General features: G+C 34.5%; 2 protein-coding genes across 2 annotated transcripts in view; one reads left to right on the plus strand and one right to left on the minus strand.

Annotated features, from left to right (window-relative positions):
• The window catches only part of LOC138336513 (uncharacterized), a 70,063-nt gene that overhangs the window by 42,103 nt on the left and 1,532 nt on the right, over positions 1 to 26,428 (plus strand). Inside the window, exons 25-42 of the mRNA XM_069286020.1 lie at positions 10,529 to 10,630; positions 11,106 to 11,259; positions 11,643 to 11,818; positions 12,467 to 12,629; positions 13,248 to 13,438; positions 13,928 to 14,017; positions 14,748 to 14,907; positions 15,471 to 15,631; positions 16,203 to 16,353; positions 16,715 to 16,905; positions 17,158 to 17,253; positions 18,032 to 18,182; positions 19,956 to 20,107; positions 20,812 to 20,965; positions 21,615 to 21,781; positions 23,147 to 23,234; positions 23,635 to 23,859; positions 25,639 to 25,768. Coding sequence (XP_069142121.1) covers positions 10,529 to 10,630; positions 11,106 to 11,259; positions 11,643 to 11,818; positions 12,467 to 12,629; positions 13,248 to 13,438; positions 13,928 to 14,017; positions 14,748 to 14,907; positions 15,471 to 15,631; positions 16,203 to 16,353; positions 16,715 to 16,905; positions 17,158 to 17,253; positions 18,032 to 18,182; positions 19,956 to 20,107; positions 20,812 to 20,965; positions 21,615 to 21,781; positions 23,147 to 23,234; positions 23,635 to 23,859; positions 25,639 to 25,768 — 2,702 coding nt within the window. The remainder of the gene's footprint in view (positions 1 to 10,528; positions 10,631 to 11,105; positions 11,260 to 11,642; positions 11,819 to 12,466; positions 12,630 to 13,247; positions 13,439 to 13,927; positions 14,018 to 14,747; positions 14,908 to 15,470; positions 15,632 to 16,202; positions 16,354 to 16,714; positions 16,906 to 17,157; positions 17,254 to 18,031; positions 18,183 to 19,955; positions 20,108 to 20,811; positions 20,966 to 21,614; positions 21,782 to 23,146; positions 23,235 to 23,634; positions 23,860 to 25,638; positions 25,769 to 26,428) is intronic.
• Positions 2,251 to 8,761, minus strand: LOC138335971 (uncharacterized). Its single transcript, XM_069285198.1, has 2 exons — positions 7,916 to 8,761; positions 2,251 to 4,436 (listed from the first exon to the last, which is right to left on the minus strand). Exons 1-2 carry the CDS (start codon positions 8,321 to 8,323, stop codon positions 3,882 to 3,884), a joined length of 963 nt encoding a protein of 320 aa, XP_069141299.1. The 5' UTR covers positions 8,324 to 8,761; the 3' UTR covers positions 2,251 to 3,881.

Below are 26,428 nucleotides of genomic sequence, written 5' to 3' on the forward strand. Positions count from 1 at the left end.
TATACCTAGTTTCAGAGAAGAGGCGACACCATTTCAAAGGGCTAATAGTCAAAGAACGGTTAGTCCGAGTTTTCAATAGTCCGAGGGCCTGTTAGTCAGAAAAAATAAATCAACATATGACATAAAACCTTTACACTTATATACATAAATGTATATTAGCCTTAGTTCTATTTAGTTTCATTTCTTATCTATCATTAATGAGTAGGGGTTCAAAAATGATTGAATGGATCACTAGTTTGAAGGCAGGTGTTGGTTATATGTACTAACTGCAGGTCGCTGATTTCGCCAAATGGGTCCGACTCATTACCTGCTATCTGGTAATCATGGTGCATTCTTAAAACATACATGTAAGAGAGTCAACAAGAGGCCCATGGCCTTAACTGTCACCTGAGTTTGTTTAGAATAAAACAAAGACATATAAAACACTATATGCTGGGCCTTGAAGTCGGTCAGTGATTTTATGAATTTAACTATTTAATCTATGAAGAGTATTTGCTTCCATCTAACCTGTGAACTCAGAAGATTTTTTGAAATTTTAAGTCATTTTGACCCTGTTTGGGCCCCGCCCCTCTGGACCCCCCAAGGGGTCAGCAAGCACTGATATGAATGTTAAAATACTATATCTCATGCTAATAATTCTAATCAAATTTGACTCATTTCCTATGGAAATTGAGCAGATAATGTTCATAAAATGTGTTTTTCATTTCTAAACTTGACCCCTTCCCCTGGGGGAAACGCGAGACCCCAGGGTCATATAATTCACAATTTCCATAAAACAATAAGACATCTCCATCTTTAAAGAGTATTTGATTCTACCATTTCCAGAATTTTAGAAAAAGATTTTTGAAGTTTTAGCCTATTTGCCCCATTTGGCCCCACCCCTTTGCTCCCAGGGATATATGCCAGGACCAATATATATGATATTTAAATGTTTCCTCAGGCCAATAATTTTAAACAAGTTTGACTCATTTCCTATGAAAATTGAGCAAAAAATGCTCATAAATTTTTCTGAAGAAGATTTTTCAAGTTTTAGCCTATTTGACCCCGCCCCTTAGGTCCCTGGAATAGGATTAAATGGCCATCTCATACTGATAATTCTGACAATATTTGACTCATTTCCTATTACAAATGACCAAATAATGCTAAAAATATGTTTTCCTTATATAAACTATGGTAAACTTAACCCCCTCCCCAGGGGGAAACGAGAGACCCCAGGGTCATGTAACTCACAATTTTTGTAGAGGGCTTTGAGACCGTTCTATCTATGAAGAGTATTTGATTCCACCACATCTGTGAGGAGAAGAAGATTTTTGAAATTTCAGTCAATCCTTTTGGCCCCTCCAACATCTCCCTTGGGGTTGGGGCTATTTAAATCACAATTTTGATTGGCTTAGGCCTTAGAAGGTTTGTACAAAATTTCATTGAATTTGCAGAATGCAGTTTTGGAGAAGATGTCATAAATGTAAATTGTTTACAGACACACGATGGACAAAAGGCGATTAGAATAGGTCACTCGAGACTTTGTCTCAGGTGACCTTATAAAAATGTATATGTATGACCCAGGTTATATCAGGTGTCTCAGCTTCTTGGTTCTTGATAAGAAGTTGTTTAAAGATTTTAACCTATTTGAAGCCTGTGACCCCGATTAAACTTGGTAGCCCTTTTTCCCAGAATATCACAGGCCAATATCAGGTCTCTAGGCCTCTTAGTTATTAACAAGAAGCCATTTAAAGATATTAACCTTTTTGACCTTTGTGACCTTGAATGAAGGTCAAGGTCATTTATTTAAACAAACTTGACACCCATCCCTCTTAGCCTGCTGCAAGACAAATTTCAAGAATCTAGGTCTCCTACTTTCAGAGGAGAAGTTGACGCCATATAGACAGACGACGGATGACGCGCCACGCCACGCCATATAAATTCACTTGCCCTTCAGGCAGGTGAGCTAATTAACAAACTCAATTCTGATGTATCAGTTGTAACATCATTAAATATAATTAACAATTTTTGAACAATGTTTGCTCTAATAGATATTTTCACCTGCATGTCCTTGTAAGCAATGGGACCCAAATGTGCAGATTACCTATATTCTATCCTAGTATACAATCAACAAGCATCCATGCATATACAATAATGTACCTACCAGAAGTACATAGCATCAATCACACTATATTTGTGTCTGAGCCTAAAGCTAAATCAGGGGAGATAAATCTATTGATGCATTTGGGGAAAAATCACTCAATTTCAAAATACATTTTTATATGGATAGATTTTAATATTGATTTCAATAAATGTATAAAGATGTGACATTTTACATTTCATCCTGTTGACAATCACCAATATTATTCAATGTCCAAGCTGTGAGTTTGTAGTTAAGAAACACTAGCAGTGTATTAGTTGTTACATTTTGTAAAAGTACAGCTTAATCTCAGGTACAAAAACACACAACACTCTACACACATTAGAAATGCATCCAAACAGTACACAGTCATACCTGCCTTAGTGACCACCTCTGTATAATGACCACCTGCTTAATAAGACCATTTTCTCATCCAATGGTCAATTTCATTACAATTTGGCCTGTGTGTAATTATAAAGAGTTCATTGGGTAGTCTTTATAGACAGGAGTGACTGCATGTATATATATAAACAAGTAAGTACATTTAGTCAGTGACAGTTCATTTAAGATTTTAAAATCTTTTTTCTTACAATATAAACAAAGTTTAAACAACAACACAGTTCTAGCTTCCAAGGAATCATCCAACATTACAAGTATTGTCACAGAGTATAATTTATATATATATATATATATATTCAGGTGTTAAAAGGTTGAATTATAAAAATTAGAATTAGGAATAACATAAATATATATTTAATCTATATAATTACTGGACTGTTTTTGTTGACTTAAAATACATATGTAAAACATTGAGTTTGTGGCCACTTTAGAATGTTATAATGATATGTGGAAATTAGAAAATGGAGTAATGTAAAATGGGGAAATGACAATGGATTTATTAATTCATTTATTAAATGATACAAATATATATGGCAATTGAAAAATGCTTCTGACACCATCTGCTTCCCATTAATAAACATAAAGCCATGAAAAAGAAGAGAAAGTTTATAAAAAGGTGAAAACATTTCGCTTCATGAACACTGTTTACACTTTTATTGTAAATATTTTTGTTATCAATCACAAGTAATAACTGAATATTTGTATTTGCAATTGTTCATTTTTAAGAAAAATTTGTGCAATGTGAACATCGATTATATTAGCCTGTATATTGACATAGTTCCAAATTAATTTTGGTGTCTAGACAAAAACTCTTACCACATACATTTATACTAGTACAAGTTGATATTGGATAGTTTCTCTGGCTGAAAATGTCATTTCATCAATTACATAATTGTATTTTGTTCCCATTCTTCCCTTGGAATGTTGCATGGCTGCTTAGGAGAAGACAACTCTATCTTACACATGGATCTGATGGTAAGAGAGCTCACATGTACTGTGAGACATTATAAAATGTATGTGCTGTCATCATTAACACAATTTGCAGCATAACCAGATCATACTTTGTTGTTTATGATATCAATCCTGAAGCAATGTTTCTGTGATAACGACACAATTGAAATTCTATCATTTTTATTACATATGGGAGAAAGATATTTATGATCGTGGGTGTTTTAAATGGATAAGTATATCCCAATGAACCATGTAAGATTTTGACTAATCTACACTCAGCGAGCGTTGTGCTGACTAGCCAAAATATCCTCGCCACTTGAAACCCATTCAAGTTTCTATTATAGTCCTCAACTGGCTTTAAAGTTATATAAAATGTTCAGGTAATATAAAGGAATACCACTGACTTATATAATTAGTAATTCACCGTGGTTACACCTAAGGGGAAAAGGTAGTTCCTCTTCAGGTCCTGGGTACTGAGCTTATTGTAGCACACATTGTCTTTCTGGTTGGTATGGAAATGACTTTTATGGAAATGAGCAGTAGTAGTGAGTACCTCGGCCTCCTCGTCCTTGTAGGCTGCTATAAAGTTCGTGGAGAAGTTTTCATTGTGAACATTAAGGTTCTCCATTGCCCACTGCATCTTCACATCCGAAACTAATCTTTTCTGCGCTCTCGGTGTCCGCGTCTTTTTCATCATTCTTTGAGTTACAGAAAGCGTTTTCTTGAATTTTTCACCCTCTGGGGATTTCTCTGGTGTTACCAAGGTAACATTAAAAGCAGTTCCTTTGTTGCGGATCATCAGAAGAAAAATTTGAAATAATCTCTCCTCGTCGATTCGAGGTGTTACAATGTACAATGTAGCTCCACATCCGAACCAATCGTCAATGAGGCTCTTCCACAGTCGCATGATAAAGTCGTGTTGCATGATGCCCCCTCCTTCTGGTATCATATCCAGCAAGTCCTGGACCTGAAGACAGAAAGTAAAACAGTCAGCTTAAAAATTAAAAAGCATATATATATATATACTAACATTATATCCTGAACCTAGTAACAGAAATTAAACATTCAGTAATTATAACAAATTAAAATTAAAGAATAACGTATTCGACCCAATAAGTGCCCAGGTGTTGAAAAATTGAAAAATTGAAAAAATGAAAAAGTGCTTAATAGGACAAAAGTATTGTAAACCTATATACAGTTTTGGTCTTAATTTATACCCAGGCAATTGCAATTGAAGCCTCAAAAAGGGGGATGGTTCTTATTGGATCAAATACGGTAAAAACATGTCAATATGTTCTGTTTCATGCATATTAACAGGCATAAAGTACATCAAGTTTTATATGTTTGGTTGATTAACATCCTATTAATAGCCAGGGTTATTTGATAAGGACATAATCGACTTAAGTTGGAAGGAAAGCCAGAGTACCCGGAGAAAACCATCAACCTGTGGCTGGCAGTAAGTGGCAACAGCTCACCCTACATAGGATTTGAACTTGCGACACGTATGTTAAATCACCTTATTTTCAGTCCTTATAATTGAATTGAAAAACTATATAGGTATACTAAGGACTTAAATAGTGAGCTGTGTTAACATTACAGTCGAATAGTTGATCAACAATGACTTTGTATGGACATTGATTAAAACCAGCCAAATTACTGCAGCTGTTGTAATTAAATCTGCAATTAAGGATTTTCAATTTATTACAATTTAAGATCCACAAAGCAAACAGAAACATATATATTGATATATACTAGAGCCCAATCCAGCTTTGACATGCAACTATATGTTATTGTTGTCTCATTTTTACACATACATGTAAGTCGTATATCATGATGATATTTGTTGGCTATATACATAACCACAATGTCTGACGCTACTGTTTTATTATCCTAAAAACAGCTAGGTTTGGCCATGATAGCTCAGTCATTCACCTCAGATGAAGATTTTACGAGTGCCAGTTAGTTTATCTGATCAATCCATCAACGTTCTGTAAAACACCTATACAGCTAACAGATAACAGTATACATGTGATTTGAGGTACAGAGAAATGCACCAGTCTGTACTTATGTAGAGATTTCGAGCAAGAAACTATATTACCTATTTGACTTGTAATAGTAAGGTATAAAGTCACATATAATCATAACTGTGTTTTCCAGGTAAAATTCTAATTATAAAATTAGCTGTGTCAGAATTATGAATCTGGTGATCATGCTGGTTCACTACACCTTCAAATCTCAGACCATACACTGTCTTTGCTTTTCTGTCCCCAATATATACTTAAAGACCCTTTCAGACCCCAATATAGACTTAAAGATCTTTTCTGATCCTAATATAGACTTAAAGACCCAGAGATCTTTCCGACCAGATATAGACTTAAAAGAGCCATTCTGACCCCAATATATACTTAAAGACCCTTTCTGACCCAAATATAGACTTATAGACCCTTTCTAACCCCAATATAGACTTAAAGACCTTTTCTTGCCCCAATTTAGACATAAAGACCCATTCTGACCCCAAATACATACTTAAAGACCCTTTCTGACCCCAGTATAGACTTAAAGACTACCCTGAAGCTTTCTGACCCTGATATAGACTTAAAGACCCAGGGATCCTTCTGACCTTGATGTAAGACCCTAGCTAATATGAGGCTGTTAATGTCATTGTGTTAATCAGTATGTACAGGTATTGACGTACATTCTAACATCCTGTGTATGTACCAAACCTATAACCTAATTACTGACCTCTCATAAATATACATGTGTTTGTATCGGTGTCCAGGTGTCCTCAGTATGACCAATAATAAAAATACACAATTAAATGTAGCAATCCTGTTTTCTTATTGACTCTCCAAGGGTCCAGGATCATCAAAACATCTGACATTTCTCTGGTGATCTACTGTCCCACTTTTTGACATTTCTCTAGTGATCGACTTCATCTACACTAATTAAGACCCTTTCTGACCCCGATACAGACCAAGCTTAAGACTGTCATGTCAAATTGCCTGAATGATTCTGTACAAAATTCATTAGACATCTGAGATTTCTCTGATGATCTACATTCTAACAAAGATTTTAACCTAAGAAAATCACCAATATATGATATATGATACATAACATTTTTAGGGACAGTAAAGTTTTCTAATATTTGATTTCAAGGTAAGAAAAAAAATTTCACCTGGAAATATTTCTAGAAAATTAGATACCGGTGATATATGAGAAAACTAAATAATATAAGCCTATGAGTTGTATTTACATATACACAGACATAGGATACCGGGTAAATTGTTTACTGGTGCATATTTGTATAGACTTGGGTAACATCTATTTAGGTATTTTTCTATACTGTTTGTAAAATTAAGAAGACACATACATGTACCAATCAACTACAATCATAATGTTGTTTCTTAAATGATGTATAATTGAAGTTTGAAAAATTATACAACATAAGGGACAGAAGTAGCTGAGTGGTTATATAAGATGTCCGAACATATTACCACAAGTCCTCTATGCACCTCTGAGTTGGGACTTTGAATACCATGTGGGGCAGTTGCAAGGTAATGATCGCTGGGCGGTGGTTTTTCTCCTGGCATTCAAGGTTTCCTCCACTGACAAACCTGACACGTACATCCTTAAATTACCATAGCTGTTGTTAGGATGTTCAATAAATAAAACCAAAACCAAACTATAGCTATATACAGTGATTCTTCCCCCTCCCCCCTCCCACAAAACATATACACCAATACTACCTCTCCTCCCCTTCACATTAACACCACTAGTGTACTCCCCACACACACACACACACAACTATACCCCCTCTCCTCACCACTAAACCCTATGCATGAATTCCTCCATAAAACACAAGTCTTCTATATTTGGTTGTTTGAGTGATGTATCTCATCAAGTAGAAATTCCAATAGGAATTAATAGATAGAACTGAGCTGACATTTTACCCCTTTAAGGCAATTATAGAGGAGGATAATTTGATCAAACTGAAACAGAGGAAAGAATTAAGCTGTATAACACGAGACTTGCAGTACAAGTTTGACAGATTATTATAACTTGATCTTGATTAAGGGATGAGATCATGCACATTTCTCGCCCCGAAGGCGGTGAATAATACTTACCCTATGCACCACATTGGCTCAGCCTCTTTTTTGACAACTGAAGAATTTTAACTCTCATAAAATAATCAGGTACTCCAACAATGTTAGAGATATAGCACAACGAGACACTTTTGAGACATTACCTTGTGTTTAATGTCAGCAAAATAATGTCTGATAAGAAAACAGCTGACCAGTCAACTCTCTCATGTTATGGGAGTAACCTCTCAGGTTGAAATTCTCTTATAATCTCATACACAGCTTTTAAAGTACTGGTAATATTGCGGATATCTCAAACCACCCCACCCCCTCAACCTTCATACTTTTTAATATTAAAGAATATTACCTCCTCTACATTCTTGTCAAGCTGTAGGTAGCGAGTGACAGAGTCGGCGACAGACTGCTGCTCCTCGAGCTCCTGGGCGTCAGCGTTACCTTGGTCCAACACCTCAGAGAAGTTGTCTACCATCCAGTTCCAGTGGTTCTTACCGCTCACCTTCATAATCCCTGTACGCTTATTGACTTTTAGTGTCACTCCATCAGACGGTTTTATTTTTGTAATGTCAGCTTTCTCTCTGTATACCTGGTCTGGGTATAGGGCTTTGAAAATACCTAACCACCATGACGTCACATCTCCTCTATATGACGTCACAACCACCACCTCATTCCCCTTGTCAAAAAAGTCTATATCAAACGGGGTGGGTGTTGACCATATCTTGGACAGAACCTGAAGGCGTTCCTTCTTTGAAGGCATAGTGATGATCTAGACGTACATAACACAAATTAAAAACGTGTCTCTGTATATATGTGCAGGTAAAAGTCCCAGAAGTGTCTACCTGTGTGTCGACAGGTAAAAACTACAAGTTACGTATTGACAAATTGTTGTATACTATTTCACATAACAAACAGTCCGATAAGACTCGTAAACCGTGACTGTTCGATAAAACAGTGACTGATACAGGTGTGTTTACCTGGTTTGTCCCGACTCCGTGTATACCTGTCTGATAAACGTTGTAATCTGGCTCCGATTCCGGGTTAAAATCGAAAATCTCAATTGACCGATGTTCCAGGTTATTTGTCCATTTTACTCATTACTAATTACACATATCTGGCTATAATTAACACACCTGAGTCAGAGTGGTACTTCCTACTTCGTAACACCTCCACAGCTTACCTATGCGTGTCATTACACACCTTTTGATTGGCCGAGCGATAAGAAATTGTCCAATCATAGCGCTTGTAGCATATGCTCGCGATAACAAGCAGGTAAATATATATGTGACGTGTAATCTATTTTTGTCGATGGAATTCCATTATTTCGTTTTGTAAACAACTTTAGCAAGAAGACGACTGCGCTCAATATAATTGTATGCTTTTAAACAGAAGTCAATCAATTAATGATACATGCATATGCCTATACGTACATGTACATATGTACCATAATTGATAGAATATTGATTTATTTAATAATATTCAATTATAGGTGTAATATATGATCAATTAGCAATGATCGAATGATGATTTATGACACGTAACTCCATTTATTGTTTTACGTGCACAACGTTAACGTTCGACACGCCATGGTGACGGTGTCTATTTTTATTGTTATTTTTTAAACGATTTTTTTTAATCGTTAGGATTTCTTTGTGTTTTTTTCTAGTTTTGTTATTTTTTTTGTAGACCAATTACAATTACAACATACAACATTTTTTTTATTTTGATGTGCATGTTGTACATGTATATAATACATAATGTACATGTATTGCAAACGACATTGGATGCAACTTTGTGTTTTATAATATCACCATCCTCGATCCTCCAGGGGTTCCGATCACTAACAATCTCTACACCTCATAGTGAACTGAATTGAAGGCGGCTCAACGGAAAACGAAGGAAATCTTTGCTGATCTGTGATTGATCAACTGCTACAGTCAATGTTAACCACAGTGTACCGTTATATGGCTCTTTTGATGTACATCAAACGACTAAATTACCTGTTCTGTTGCCTCCAGTTTTACTATGATATAGTCCAGGAGTGTAGAGGCCGTAAGTGATCGGAACCCCTGGAGTATCGAGGATGAATTATCACAGGCTGAATTAATTATAATAGAATTTCAATTAGTCCGCTAATTATATATATAATCTTCTTACATATTGGTTTGTGTATACATAGTGTAGTTTGCCTATAGCTAATATACATGTATAAACTTTGTATCAGGTAAACTATAAATATACATAATTATATATTAGGAAAACTAAAATAGGTCATATATAGTCAGTGCACATAAATTTTGTAAGATATTAAATTAAAACTACTTCTCAAAACATTTTCAAACCTTAGCATTCCCGGCCATATGATATAAATATTATGATTCATCGGTTCGTTTATTATATCAATTAAAATACTCTAAACTAAAACATGATCATGAAAAATATAAACTTTAAAGTGACATTTCCAATATTAACTTACATATATGATTTATTTCTATGGTTTCAAGTTACCTACGTTAATACGCCAATAACTATATGTATTCTTTAGTAATTTTTGAAAATAGAGATTACGTTACACTTCAGAACTACTGTAAACATTTATTTCAAATATAATCTCGATTCTTGCATTCTACAAACCAGAACACGTTTGTACTCACACAGGCAATGGCGAATGCCGGAAATAGGAAGAAAAAAACAACACATTTTAGAACAAAACATTTCATTGCAATCCTTATTCATTGTAAAAAAAGTAATTTTGCCGATAATAACAGAAATATACATAATATTTGTTTCTAATAAATTAATACACATTATTTTCAACACAAACATACAGATTTGAAGATGAACCCTAGCTAGTCATAATAATATTTTTTGTACATAGAAAGATGAAAAAGATATAATTACTAATATCGAGATGATTGAAAACATATCACAGATTGTCAGTTTATTAATTTTTTATTTACCCCAGTTTAAATAGAGCCGACTGCAACATGAAGAATACGTGTAGATGGAGTATCAACAAAGATAGCACAGGAGGCCATTGTTCTGATGACACCTATCTACCTGAAACGTAAGAGTTCATATATATAATAAACTCAAATAATCTACATTAGTATACATTTAATGTATATCTTTTTTCCAGATCAAAATTCCTCGGACTGTAACACCGAACTTACAAACATTATCTGAACGAACTTGTGGCCGAAGACTATATGACAGAAATGTTCCGTCCGTCGCTCCCTGCTAAAATGCTACAATTAAGTTTCTTTACACTTACTGACGAACATGATCTATTAAAACATATTTATCGTTGAGCAACCATGGCAAATTTATTTTTTCTTCTATTTCAAGTTTATAACAACAACAGTACATTTATCTATATAGTGAGTCATAGTACCAAGCAAATCTTATTCAGCGAATATCTGTAACGTACCGAATATTGCAACTGGGGTGTGGGTGGGGGATGGGGGTAGTGTAATCAGATAGAAAGTGCGTACGAGCGCTATGTGTGATATGTCAAATGTTCCTTTTTTCTACTATTGCAGGTATGAGGCAGTGGTTTACTTTCCGTGCATGGGTCTGTACAGGAAGTTAAGTAGCACGGACCAGGCCCACGTGGTTACAGAGGTCAAACTCAAGGTCAAAAGAGCTCTTCCTACCTTTTCAGATAAAGCGACATTTCACTTTCAATACGGACAGGTAAGTGTTATTGGTCATAATTCTGATATCAAATCTAGAGTTACTGTCCATCATTTGACTCTGTCAGTGATAACGGATTGAAACTAACCCCATTTAAAGCAATACATCTAAAACACAATAACGTCAAAAAACGATAATTTCATTATTCCATTTTAAGCAATGGTACATACATGTATGTATTTACAGTTTGCAAAAAATGACGTATAGAAAATTTAAACCAGAAGAGCACAGATTTTGGCTGTTTTGTAGAAAGGTTACTCTATAAATTGACTTTGTAATGATATTATTACACATGTGCAACCAGTGAATACTTCACGTATGGTGTAAATTGACTATTGGATTTGCTGTAAGCGTACAGGACTTTAAATTGGTTTTGGTTGTAGGACAACCTGACTATTGGTGCCTTGGTCAGGTTTATGTTCCAAGGAACCATAAAGGACCCCCCTATATCAGGCTCTCTGCAGCACCTACGACAAGTTTTGAGGAGTTTGTCTGTCGATGTTGGTTCTCATACCTACATCGGCTACAGCGAACCTCGGAGAAAGCGACACTTCACCAAGTAAGTTTACACGTGAAGCAATAGTTCCTGGCTCGTAACCGTTTTGAAAATCAATTCATAAAATGGTATTCATGGCTTCAAAAAATTAAACGTACCATATATTCTCGTGTTTATCTTTGCAGACTCAAAAGTGAAATTACTTTGGTGAGAAATTTCATACTATAGCCATGTCATGCCAAGGCATTTAATGACATACTTCAAAGTTTGCCAGTGGACTTAAATGTCATCGTTCTGCACGGCGGCACGTCTCAATTTCATCAACGCTCCCTAATTTTAATGAATTACTGGATTTAAGATTCTCCCTAACAAAACATTTAAGATATTAAAGGAAACCATTCTTGGGTTAAGGAACTTAACTGGGCTTTTATAGTGCTTAATTATGGAGAAATATACGTTAATGATTTTATTAACAAAAGAAATGTTGATGAAACTGGCCTTGGTTATGTCTTATAGGAGTTCATTTAAAGGCCCGGTAAACAAAACATTCAAAATGTATTGAAGAGGGAAACCAATCGTATTATTGGGCGTTTACTATATATATATCTCCATTCCCATTGTCAACAAATATAAATAATTGACAAATTGATAATGATGTCATTATTAGTGTCTCCGTTTCTGTGACAAAGAATCCCCTATCTCTCTCTCCAGTCTACAGATCGTTCTCACGGTACCCAGTCTGGACTTCGATCAGCTACTACAGACTCACCCACTGACAGCGAGGGAAGACATAGAGAAAGCTGTACGAGAGTTGGTGGACAAATATTTCATCCCGACTATAACTAAAACACTCACAGAAGTACATGCATACCAGGTACAATTATGCACTGGCATCAGAAAAAATTCCAAGTGTGTTATTTTTTTTAACTACTTCTCTTTGCAAAATACAGAATTATCCGTCATGCAATTGGAATGGGCTTTTGATTGTTACAATCGTAGTTGGTTTTTGATATAAAATAAAAACTTTTTTTTCTCATTCATAAATATTCAATACATCTTCATTTTATCAGCTTTACTAAAAATACTTATAAATACCACACATGTCCGCATAATGCCCACGTACATTTTCTGACAAATGTCCGAATTTGTTCCCACGATGTTGTAAAAATCTTTCAAACTTGTTGGTCATTTTCTATCCGTTAAGTTTTTCCGAAGTTCTGGTCTCGATGCTCTCATGCTTCATCAATTGCTTACATTTATTTTTGTACATTAACTGTCAACATTCTCCAATGTCCAAAACTCTACACAAGAAGGAAACGCTCATTTCCTGAACATGTGCCGGACAGAATGCAAAGGGTACCATTATAAATTATCATGTATTAAGTCATTCATTTAAAAAGTACCCACTATTGGCGATCGGTATTAGAAATTCACATATAATTTTTGAAATAAGCAAATATTGTCCATGAACATGATATTTCCTTATTTCCAGAATTATCTCCCCTTTCTGGTCTGGCAGTCTGAAGACAATAACGTTGACCTGGAGTTTTACTATGATCAGATACGTAGAGATGTTGAGGATGGACGAGTTTGGATCACTCTTGGAGGGACCAAACATATTGTTGATAATCTTTACTACCAAGGAAGTTTCTACCAAATATGTCCAAGATCTTGTCATGAGAAGTACGTGTTGAAAGAGTCGAGTTACCAACGTAACAGTACCATTGAGTTTACCAAATACGGAGTAATATGATAAAATGTGTCATTTCAAAGATGTGTTGAGACTACATTTTTTAATAAATTACATATTTATCGATAGCATATTCATCTTAAATGTGGATTGCATTTCTGTCTATCTATCCCAAGATGTACATTACAGGTTTCCCTCAAGATCCATCAAACATAGTTTATTAGTGTCGTATGCCTCAATGTCATGCAAATTGTTATTGACTTTCTTATGTTTTTCTGTAAATTATCCCATCCCATCGTCGGTTTAATTTAGATTGTAGTGTAGATGTATGCTCGTGACGTACATCTCTTAAATAAGAGTTTGTTTACCTGGTTAAAAAGACACAATCCATTCATAGCTGATTTCTTTATCTCGGAATGACTTGAATATTTGCATCCGATTCCCTAGGTATCAATCTCACCATTGTGTATTTCCGATTTCAGTATAACTCATAGCGTGTGTAATTGGTTACCTGGCTGTGGCTGGCAACCCCGGCTGAGTCAGTGTACGGAAGATGCTTTACTACCGGAGAGGTAAAATTATTTAAATTGCAACGCTGTCTAACATCATTGAACGCTTGTTTAAAGTTATAGAAGCTGTATTTCTATTTCCAAATTATACTATACTTAAAGGTATAACTCAGTCTAAGAGTACATTTAAAAAACTTGGCATATATGTCGGAAACAAACCAGTTCTAACGAAAATAAGTTTAGTTGTTTTTACTATGGTATGTTAGAAAAGCCCACTGTAGTGGATTGTATATGAAATGTTCAAACTCGCTTGTTGTCCGCTATTACACATTGTGGTTGGACGTCTTGTATTCAGAACCCTGGCCCTTGCCAGTGTAGTAAAGAAATTTTTGTTTAGAGATCCTCAAATTGATCTTACAGTAGTATGTTTACGTTATTAGATGTTCTTGTCTAAATATAATTTCACCAACTCCTCAGTGGTTATGTATTGCATTTGATTAACGTACGTGACTCTGGCTCGGGTATGGGTACAGCATACATGTTTTACGTACCTGATTAATCGTTTTAATCAACGGTTTCGAATTTTAACGATATCAATCAACATACTTGGACAATGTCATGGAATTTATCAACATTCCTTGTTAAGGAATATAAAACAATACATCTATCTCATATTTTGCTTCGTGGTTATGTAACAGAATTAGCCTCATTGAATTGTACCTTTAAAGGGTCCATTTTTATTAAAACAAATATTGTTTCCGTCTTTTGTCCTCTAATCTAATCTGACCGACAGATATGAAATGACACTGCTGGCTCCGTGTGATGCACTACCAAGCCTCTCAGACATTGAGAAAGCAGCCCTGACTGCGTCTCTTGAGCAAAGTGTGGAATCTTCCCTAAGTACATTTTCTAACATCAGCTCTAAAAACGTCCATAGCTTCAGAATTGGTCAGGTGAGAATACGTCCCGTAAGACCGTATAGTTTATTACCTTTTTAATTGTACTATGTTTATATTTAAGCTATACCTTTTAGTAAACCAATATGAACTTTTAAAAATGTTGCGAAACTCATTGTTTAAAAAAACTAGGCTATTTCCAAAGCCTTTTGAACTAAACTTAAACATTTCACTCGAAAACCTAATAGTCCTGTCTATATATGGTAGTACAACATTTGTCTATTTAATAACGTCATTTCGTGTTGATGTTTGTATGGTAATCAGGTAGTTAATCTTGCAATTAGATTATCATCCATTTGTCCCAATCCATTCTTTTTGTAAACAAAATTCCATTGAGTGTATGAAATGTTCCCTTCTTGATAGCCGTTCCTCATGTGGTCGTTGCTGAAAAAATGTGCTTCGTATACTACGAACATCTATAAATCTTTTGTTCAAATTTATCTAATACGTGAGCAGTTTTAAATTGGTTGATACATATTAGTCAACCAATACCTAATGGTTGAATATTGATACTATAACAACAATGGTACAGGTGAAATCATTTAACTACCGTATTATAGGTATACCCTAGCAGTTTGGTGTTCACTGTCCAGCGGTCGATGCTTACTCCGCCTCTATCACGCATGGTAGATGATCTGAACATGTGGATCGCCAATGGAGGGCTTCAAATAGATGTAAACGGTAGACAGATACCCGTGGAAGGGCTAGGCAACTTCTCACAGTAAGTATAATGTGAACACAAATCTTTCGCTGTGCAGAACTTTTCGTTGTTACTTTGGAACCACGAATATGCAAATGACGAACGGTGATTTATGCCTAAAACTATTGTTTCATCTGCCAAACATAAACATCCATATCCATGAAATTATTTAAAAGCTCGAACCCATCACAAAAAGTACCTACAAATATTTCATGTTATACAGTACATTGCAATTAAAAAAATACACAAATACAGGAGAACGTTGTGAAGTCGCATTTAACAGAAAGAAAGGCTGATTTTATTTTTCAATTGTGCATCCTAGCAAGATCAGTTGCAGGATTAAAAAGAACTGAACATAAACCTTAGTCTTTATACCAATATTTGATAACTCGATCTTTTTATGACTTTTAACATAGTATATTTTTACATATCTGTGCCCTAGCTACGTACATGTAATTATTGAAACACTTTATCTAATTTATATAACAACATCAATGACATGCTTTATCTAATTTATATAACAACATCAATGACATGTAAATCTCTTTCAATTTACAAATAAGTAAAGAATACTTTTATGTACTCGTTGAAGGCTTGAAGTAACGTTGGAATATGAACTTATTAACTTTACCGACAAGTCAGCCATCAACATTCGAATGGATATTGCAAAGAACCTCACCAGACTCGTCCAGGATGTTTTCCCATTAAATGCGCTTTCTGTTGTAAACTTTCGATTTTCGCAGGTTAGTAATTTTGTATTTTGTGTAATATGAGTTGCGGTAATTTCTTTTGATTTTGACATGGATTTTCTTCCATGTACAGGTTATGTTAGTATTTGCCTTTGATATTATATTCATATATTCATTATCGACAGCGGTATGATTTTTGCAGTATAACAAAACGAATTATCTGAAATGATAAAAAATGTTGCATCTCAAACAATAAACAAAATATTGATTTATCAACCACCGAGATATGTTTTAACAATTTTGAATATGTCCTCACGATTAGGTAAAAACTTAAGGCCAGAAAATATTAAACTGGGTCTGCAATCGTCAACCTATAAATCCATGTCTGATACAGTTTCAAATGTAATCTTAACAGAACTCTGTCAGATTTGACGCCGAAAAGACAAGAGCAAGCCTCATGAGCCTAAAAAAGATAGAACAAATTCTACGGGAACTTTGGAAACTGGGAGGATTTGGCATCATATCGGACGGCACAAAACACATTCCAATACAGATAAACTTCACGGAGACATTCCACAGCAACTGTACCATCGACTGCACGTCTAGGTATAGTTATATTACCAGTTTGTAAAGGTTTCTGTTTACATTCAACTGATGTGTTGTACCTTTTCACACATTCGTTTACTATTTCAAAAAAGAATGCCGTAAAGGATATCAAACAACACATCCCATCCAATCCCATTTTACTAATGTGATTCATCAAATGGCTTGATAATAGTACTTTTAAAGACTCTATACATGCATGCCATTTATAAACTTTTTTGTATGCCTCGATACCAATGCGTTATTTATTGACAGACTGGATGCGTCTAACTGTAATACAATGAAGAATTGCGCATGGTTTTCAGAAGGAAATATTTCGAGATGTTCTGGGGATCAGAAACTATCAGACAGGTAATATCATCTCAACTCAGACACTGATACCGGTATCAGTTGTAAACGTACATATATACAAATGTTAGTGATAACCGTATTTTAGTGCTATTTATATTGCATTGTATTTATATTACATTGTATTTATATTATTTTCGCATTAGATGCTTCGCTAAAATACAATCGCGCTTATTGTGTTTTATGCACATTTTAACCAATTTATTGCGCTGAAATTTTATTCGTAAAGAAGTTTACAGCATATTTTTATCAAGACTCAAAACATCTTTATCAACATATTTATTCAGATAAATGTATTTGGACAAATTAGTGATGTGTAATGACCCTTTACATTTAAGATTATATACAGTCAACATTGAAATGTTCAGCATTGAATGTCAAAAACAAAAGATCATTCAATCCATTAGTACAAAATCCAGTCGCATCACTCATCGTATGAATAATAGTGAGGCAACGACGCTATATGAAACTTCATGATACGTATATTATCATAGAACCACATCACGACCTAGACTTAGAATGTATATAAAATGTAGATCTTACCCTCGTCAGAAAATTAAACGACCAATATTTAAAACTGTTTACTGTAACTATATTAGACTGGATCAGCACGACATAGACTTGCAATTTATATAAAATGTAGATCTTATACTCGTCAGAAAATTGAACGAACAATTTTACAGTGCTATACGTTTTCATATGTTGAACCCATGTTTAAGTTGACGGAATCAAAATATTTCCAGACACAGTTTCTGAATGCATTCAATTGTATATATTGTAGATACCTGCTGAGGCTGTTCGCACCATGTTTGGATGTCACATCGCTATCAGTGACAGAAATACACTATCTAGAGCAAGAACTTATGAAGAACTTCAGCGATATTTTAGGAATACCTACTTCTCACGTCATTACCCGTGTAAACATAAATGGGGTGAGGCCTAGTACTATTATATAAATACACTCGAGTGTTTATAATTTTAGAAATCCTATTTTGCATCATACATTTCAAAATGTATATATAGGAATGAAATAGTTTCAAAAGTGCGAAATTACCATATCTCACGTTTATACGCGTCTGTCCTTGATTAATTGAATATACATCACGATATTTTGTTATGCCAGATCCAAATGTAGCTTCAACGGAATTCATCAGTTAAACGAGACTGCTTTTGTTAGACTGTCCATGTTCTCGTAATAAACAACTAATTAATTAGTATAATCTACAGTAAAATCATGTACCTTTACAATCGTATTGTGACGTATCAGACAAAAAACTGATATATCAGTTTCGATTATACTTGTGACCTTATGTACGGTCATAACAGTCAACAAAGGGAATTTTAGAAATTATACAACTATTTTGAAAGCGTCTTTTTGTCAAAAAATATCAATCTACATGTACATGATTAAATCCATATTTGCTGCACTACGTTATAAAAGTGTAATAGCTCGACAAACTATGATTTTACAACGTTGATATATTTTATTTTAATAGGAATCTTGCAAATGTCATTGCGTTATCTATTAGGTTATAATACGCACATCATGGATTCCTAACAACATACATATATATATATCCAAGAGTGCAGCAATTGCCTTTTATCCTTCATTCACGTAGCTGTCTCTAGACAATTGACTTCTGTGACGGATTTTTGTGTGATTAAATAGATATTATTGTTGTCGGATGAGATGTCAGCGACGCCGTTTGCAGATGAATTCATGTGGTGAAATGTGTATAATTTAATCAGATTCGAATGACAACGAATAGGGGTCTATTTTTTTTTTTTTTATTTTTTTTTTTTTTTTTTTTTTTTTTTGCATCTTGGTCGTCGTTGTGTTGGGCTACAAATACGCACATTATTTCATTCAAATCTGACAGAAAATTAAATTTTGAAAAAATAAGGGACTTTTTGGCTGAAGCCATATCGCAATGGTATTTCTAAAGATTAATTTGATAATCGTGAACGCTATGTTGATATAATACAAAGATCTGAGAAATATAGGATTATAAGAGTACCAGGTATAATCTAATACCGTAACATCATGGGGATTATTTTTTCATAACGGCAATGTCACCTTGGTACAATTGGATGATAAAGGTATTGTTTTCGCTATTTTCACACCAATATTAATTTACCCTAATCCATAAATTAGTATCAGAAATGTTTTGTTTTCGTCAATCAGATGGCCATTTTGGAAACTTGATTTAGAAAACAAAGAAATGTGTCTAGCATAATATCTTGTTTATTAAGCGTATATATTTGATGAGAAACGTCCTGATAGTTAGACAATGGATTAAAGCGGAATCAGATGCAACGGGACGGGATAGACAATGTTAACGTTTGATGTGACCGCCACACTTCATATCGGGACAAACAGATCTTATAATTCAATACAATGGAATGTTTGCTGTAGCTAAATTTGTCGTTTTATGATTTGAATGTATATATATATGACACGTGATGGGATAGCGTATTTGCATATTTCAAAATTACAGAAATAAAACGGAATGAATAATACCGTTTCAATGGTATTCTTATGAAGGTAGTTTTTGATCCCAAAATGATGTTTCATCTGTAAAAGATATATTGTGATAGTTCATTAACTGGTACGGCTAATGAGAAGCAGTTTATAACATAATACAGCATAGTCACATTATGTTCATGATTTTACAATAATTATAATAATTATAACATTTTTACAGACAGAAGTACTCGTCAACTTACAATCCAGTGTCCGATCGCCCTATTTAGACAAATACGCCTCTATTTTATTAAGAGAAACGGACTACAAGACAGGACGAAAGTTTGGTATACAGCCGAAATTTTCATTTAGGAATCATTTGGACTACACTAAGTAAGTACCAATGATTAGGTGAGGACTGGATAAAATAGAGTCTACATGTACGTAAAACACGCACGTCATATCGGAAGAGCTTCAAGTTAAATCAAATCTATTAAATCTACAGCACGTATGTTTGGCGATTGTTCGTGTTTTCCGTGACTGCCGTATACTCATGAAATGTCTGTGTGTTATTCAGTCTCAGATAGGCGACATGCTTCATCGAAAAATCAAAATATATGATTCTCTCCTTGTGTGAAAAAAAATATTGCAAAATGCGTTCCAATATCCAAAATGCATCATCTGTTCAGAACTCCGAACTAGTTTCCAGTATTGTGAAGGAAAACCTGACGCACAATTCGATTTACACCCTATTTGCTATAAACATGACCTTGATACTATGTTCATATTAATCTGCAATATCCATTGCTGCATCAAATGCCCCGTCAATTCCATATAGGTTTTAGATCGTTTTGATATACATTTTTGTATAATCTATTACGACTGTTCCAAGGATAACACGATTCTAATCAATTCTCCAGATTTACGGCTACGTAGCCGCATTCTAGGAAACAATTTGCAGCACAATTTTATAAGTCACCTTCCTCTCAGTCTAAATAGTTTCTTTTGAACTGGTTCTAAGGTTTTCGGATAATTCAACAGTAGATCACAAATAGAATCACAGTTATTAAATAGTGGTGTTTTACTATACATTTCAGTGTTCACATCAGTCTGGTATTCTACAGTATAGATTTTGAGTTATTGAAGATTAAATACAGAATGGAACAGCTGACGGAAAAGCTGATTGAAAGTCTCAACGATGTTTTATTTGGTGTGCTGGTACAGTCCGTGGAAGTAGTATCAATCCATAGGGTAGGTTTTAGAACAATTCAACGTCAATAATTGATTCAATAAGGCTCAAAAATTTCTGTTTAGGGTTACATTGGCAAAAAATAGGGTCGGTAGGTCGGGATGTTTGTTTTAGTGTGTCTTTCACTCTAAAATAATGGCCGGAACCGGAGTCTGAGTTAGAAATCTCGATTGTTTAAAAAGAAAATTCTAGAAAAGTGGAAAAAAAATTAGGGTCGGGGTAAAAAAAATAGGGTGGATCGGATAATCCTAAACAGACATATTATTTTTTAGCCTAATGTAGATAAAAATATATTTGTGATGTAGCATAGACATCTATTAAATATATTATTATTGAGAAATTCTCTTTTAAGGAACATGTAGAATCAGTAAAAGCATAAACTATGCAAATATATCGCAGACTTTGGCACTAGTGTTAACAACAAGGAAATATAAGCTTTGTTAATGAACAATATTATACATACCATTACCTGCTAGTATCACACTGAATCCGCAAGAACAAATATAGTCCTTCTTAGAAGTTGTTCAGGACCTTGTTGTTTTGTCTAGAATAAGTAAAAGTTCAGTACGTTTGTATTTTATTATAATGGGGATCAAACTAATCCGAAACATACAAGAACTTGATAAACAAGTTCTCGCTCTTTATTTTCAGGAAAACCTTGAATTTAAAATGCATAAAAGCAGAAACAGTAAAGTAAACATGGAGGACGAAATTCGGATCTTAACCAAGGCTGTGACCGAAGGACAATTTACTTTGAACATTCCCTTCGTAAGACCGGTGGTCGCTACCAGCATATCCACCAAAGGAACATTTAAAGAGTGAGTTGAAAAGTTAAACGAAAGATACATATTACGAAATGTATGATGAGAAAGATACCTATTTTGAACGTAAAGGTGCATAGATATGATTTTGATAATGATTGATGCGATATGCTGGTGCCCTTAAGCTAGCTAAAGTCCGACAAATATTTATCATATACAATTGTCACTATCATGAATGAAAAACGAGCTCAATAGCATGCATTCTTGACCACAGAGGTATACATGTCTTATACGATGTTAACTGCATGGGCTTAAGGCATTATCGCGTAAATTAAGAAGGGACCGCGATGGCCGAGTGGTTGAGATCTCCCGACAGGCAAATTTTATCCTTGCCAATGGTTAGATAAGATATCCTAATTAATTAATATAATCCCTACATTCTGGGTCGCGAGTTCTCATCCCATGCCAAGCCGTTGTCAGATACCGACTGCTGGGACATGTGTTTCTTCTTCCTGTGTTATCCCGCTGTTCACTCACTTCCTTAACCTAGTATATGTAGTCCTTTAATGACCCTAGATGTTAATATGTTGTTAAACTAATCAAATGAAATACCCATAAGTAGATATATAATATGTTGGGGTAAAATGCTCAGTTAAGTATAGTGAATCAAGATATGAATAGATTAACAAATAGAGCTTTATGTATTGATATTTTATTTCTAACGCACGAGGACGCATCGTTTCAATGCTTTTAATTTTTGTACTGAATGAATATCAATGACCCATTAATTAGGTTAATGGTTATGTTACGTCTTTAAATAAATTGCAAAAGATAGCAATATAATTATATGTATGAAACAGATGACTGTTATTAGATTCATCAGTTTCCACACAAGAAATCGTCCTAGATCTGCGTAAATTAGGTGTACCTTACTACATTTTTATACTTGTTTGTTTGATTAAAATAACTGATAACTAATTCTAAATAAATGTTTGAAAAATTGTCATAATTGATCTATTTACATTAATAATTTTAGTTTAATGTCGGACTAAATATATATTTTCTTTTTTCTTTCGTTGCATACTTGCACATGCTTAGATAGACTCGCAAAACGTTTTTTAATGACAAAAATGAAATGCGCTTGAACTTAAATAAAGAATGGACCTTGCTTTCATGAGATGGTGATTGAATTGCTCATGAAACAAGTGTACAATTCATTTAATTCGTTTCAAGAGCAACTCAATGTATCACCCAAAGCAACCGAGCAAAGCAATATTCCACACCTATATATATGTGTATGAATGATTTTACACCTACAAGGTAAGAAACATAATATTGAAAATGCAGTAAATTATAAACGGGACAAAAATTGTTGTTTCATTTCATGTAATAAAGAATATATTTGTTGTTTTCTTCGTCAAGATTATGCCCATCCAGATACCCTATTTTGACGGCGCCAACCATCAATGTCCCTATATCAGTATCAGCTGCCAATATCACTCCAACACTGGTATATATTCTTAGATTATTTAATCATCATAAAAGAAGAGACGCATTAATTTGCTATCAAAATCAAAATGTATCATAAAATAAAAAATTATAATGTACAGTGCTAATGAGAAAATACCACACATGATCGATAGTAGTCAATGGTGAATGTATAAAAATATTTCACTTCACACAACAACTTTTGAAGTTCGTTAACCGAAAGAGACTGTGGGTGTCGGCTTAGAACTGACTAAAATACAGAATTTGTCCACAGTTTTCAAGTCAATAGCCTTCATGTTTTATGATAAATTTATCACAGTGTCAGAATATTTTCACGAAATCGGTATTTCTACAAAGAGTATTTTGGACGTTTAAATGAAATATCTGAAATAATCATGTAAATATATTTCTATATTTGACAGCCCGTTACGACGACCTTGAACTGGCCTCGACCTTCAGTAATTCTCGTCTACAACCGGTCTGAAGTAGAACCTTCCTGGCTTCAGATACAAATGGACAGTTATGGACTCAGTGCTTGCCTTGTAGAAATCCGGGAATGTCCAGCATGCATGACTGGGTTTTCTAGGACCACCTGTAGATTTGACCACCCTGAACTATCCAAATCGACAACACCTTCACAAGTTGTGGTATTTATTTTTGTTCTACCCTGATTAGCAGGATATACTGGTTTAAACAATTTTTTATTCAATTCAATAACGATACGGTGCAATATACATGTCACAAAGGTAGGATACAGAAACAAGTACAATGTACCTATGTTAATCCGTCTCCATATTTATATAACTTATAGGCAATGGGACAGTACTAATTTATAAGAATTTTCAGTGCTAGTTATACAGTGTTTTGGCAGGGAAAGGGAAGGGTGCAGGGATTGAGTAGAGAAAAATGGTGTTTTTAGTTTTCAACAATACAAAACCGGAGATTTGTTGACAAGTCAGCCATAGTTTGATCATTAGTGAAACTAACACGGGTAATGAGTATATAACAAATATACGAAAAAGATCAGATTGGTTTTAAGATAGACAGTAGAGTAGTAATGATGGATACATATGTATAAGTCAGCCATAGTTTTATCATTAGTAAAACTAACACGGGTCATGAGTATATAACAAATATACGAAAAGGATCAGATTGGTTTTAAGATAGACAGTAGAGTAGTAATGATGGATACATATGTATTTATATCTACTTGAAACGGTTTGAGCGACTGATAAAATTTTGAACTGTATCAAAAAATATTTACATTGTACTGATTGGGCATATTAGGGTTACCATTGAGTAAAGTGTTATATCATAAGTCTTCGGGTAGGTTTCATGAAAGTCCTTCGGTTTGTTGTTTTTACACAATGGAGAAGGAAATGTTCAGAAGTTTCGTCAGATTGGTTACACGAGCAGCGAGGACTAACTACAAGATTACGATGATATAGATGAGAGTTTAGAGAACTGCAATGCATTGTAAGACGGGAGTGGTGAATCTGGCCGTGCCTTGTTTTACAATAATAATAGTAGAAAGGGACAGCTAGGGTATCATTATTAAGGAAGTTTTTGAGACAGGTAATAAATGGATTAAATTTTATAATGTCCGAAAGCCAGATCCATAGGTCCACAGAAGAAGGTAGAAAGGAATATTTGTAAAGGTTAGTGCGGCATGGAGGTTGATATTAAGAATCGGCTCCCCTTGTGTTGTATGAGTAAATATTACGATGACGAGCTGGGAGCAGGTTAGTTAGGTAAGAGGGGCACTAGCCATGAACAATCTGATGGAATTTAATGATTTTGTATTTTCGCCTTCTAATCATAAGTGAATCTAATCCAGATTCTGTATATGGACGATCATGATTAGTGAGTTTGCTGGCACCGGTAATGATCCTAGCTGCTTCAAGTTGATTGTTTTCTAAAAAATCACTTTGTCCCAACGTTATATTGTATAGAGTCAACAGAAAGATTGCAAAACGTATAAGGTATATAGTCATTGATATATTATGTTCATAGCTTGCCATAAAATTGTCTAGTAAAAGACGAATAATTGAAATGATCATCTTGTTTATACAGTTTAGGACGTAAACATACAACTTTCAGCATTGTTTCAAAATTAGCATAGACGCGTTTATATTCTTCATCGTATATTTCAACATACAGGACAGTGTAAACAAAGCCAACTTAACAGCACCATGCATTATCCGTTCAGAGATTATAAAGAATGCAAAATTCAAAGAACTGAAATAGTTCTTAATGTTGGTGATTAGTAATGCATTTCTAAGTCGTGGTTTGTTGATTTCTTTATGGCGAAGACGTTATGCGTAGAGCAGTTCATTACTTCATAGTAGATGAAGTAAAAAGTGCAAAGAAAACAGATTTAATACAAATTTTGTTCAGTGCAAATATTTCTCTTTATTATATCACAGACAACACCCCGTCTACCCAAAGTTGTCCCTGTAGCTACAGACGACTACCACATCGGGCCTGTGGCTGCAACAACAATTGCTGTAGGAGGGATATTTGTGCTGGCACTTATAATGTGGGCAGTGCAATCTTGTATGTATGACTATAGATATTTGTGCTGGCACTTATAATGTGGGCAGTGCAATCTTGTATGTATGACTATAGATATTTGTGCTGGCACTTATAATGTGGGCAGTACAATCTTGTATGTATGACTATAGATATTTGTGCTGGCACTTATAATGTGGGCAGTACAATCTTGTATGTATGACTATAGATATTTGTGCTGGCACTTATAATGTGGGCAGTACAATCTTGTATGTATGACTATAGATATTTGTGCTGGCACTTATAATGTGGGCAGTACAATCTTGTATGTATGACTATAGATATTTGTGCTGGCACTTATAATGTGGGCAGTACAATCTTGTATGTATGACTATAGATATTTGTGCTGGCACTTATAATGTGGGCAGTACAATCTTGTATGTATGACTATAGATATTTGTGCTGGCACTTATAATGTGGGCAGTACAATCTTGTATGTATGACTATAGATATTTGTGCTGGCACTTATAATGTGGGTCAGTACAATCTTGTATGTATGACTATAGATATTTGTGCTGGCACTTATAATGTGGGTAGTACAATCTTGTATGTATGACTATAGATATTTGTGCTGGCACTTATAATGTGGGCAGTACAATCTTGTATGTATGACTATAGATATTTGTGCTGGCACTTATAATGTGG

Source organism: Argopecten irradians, chromosome 12, assembly GCF_041381155.1.
Source record: "Argopecten irradians isolate NY chromosome 12, Ai_NY, whole genome shotgun sequence".
In the NCBI taxonomy this organism is placed as follows: Eukaryota; Metazoa; Mollusca; class Bivalvia; order Pectinida; family Pectinidae; genus Argopecten; species Argopecten irradians.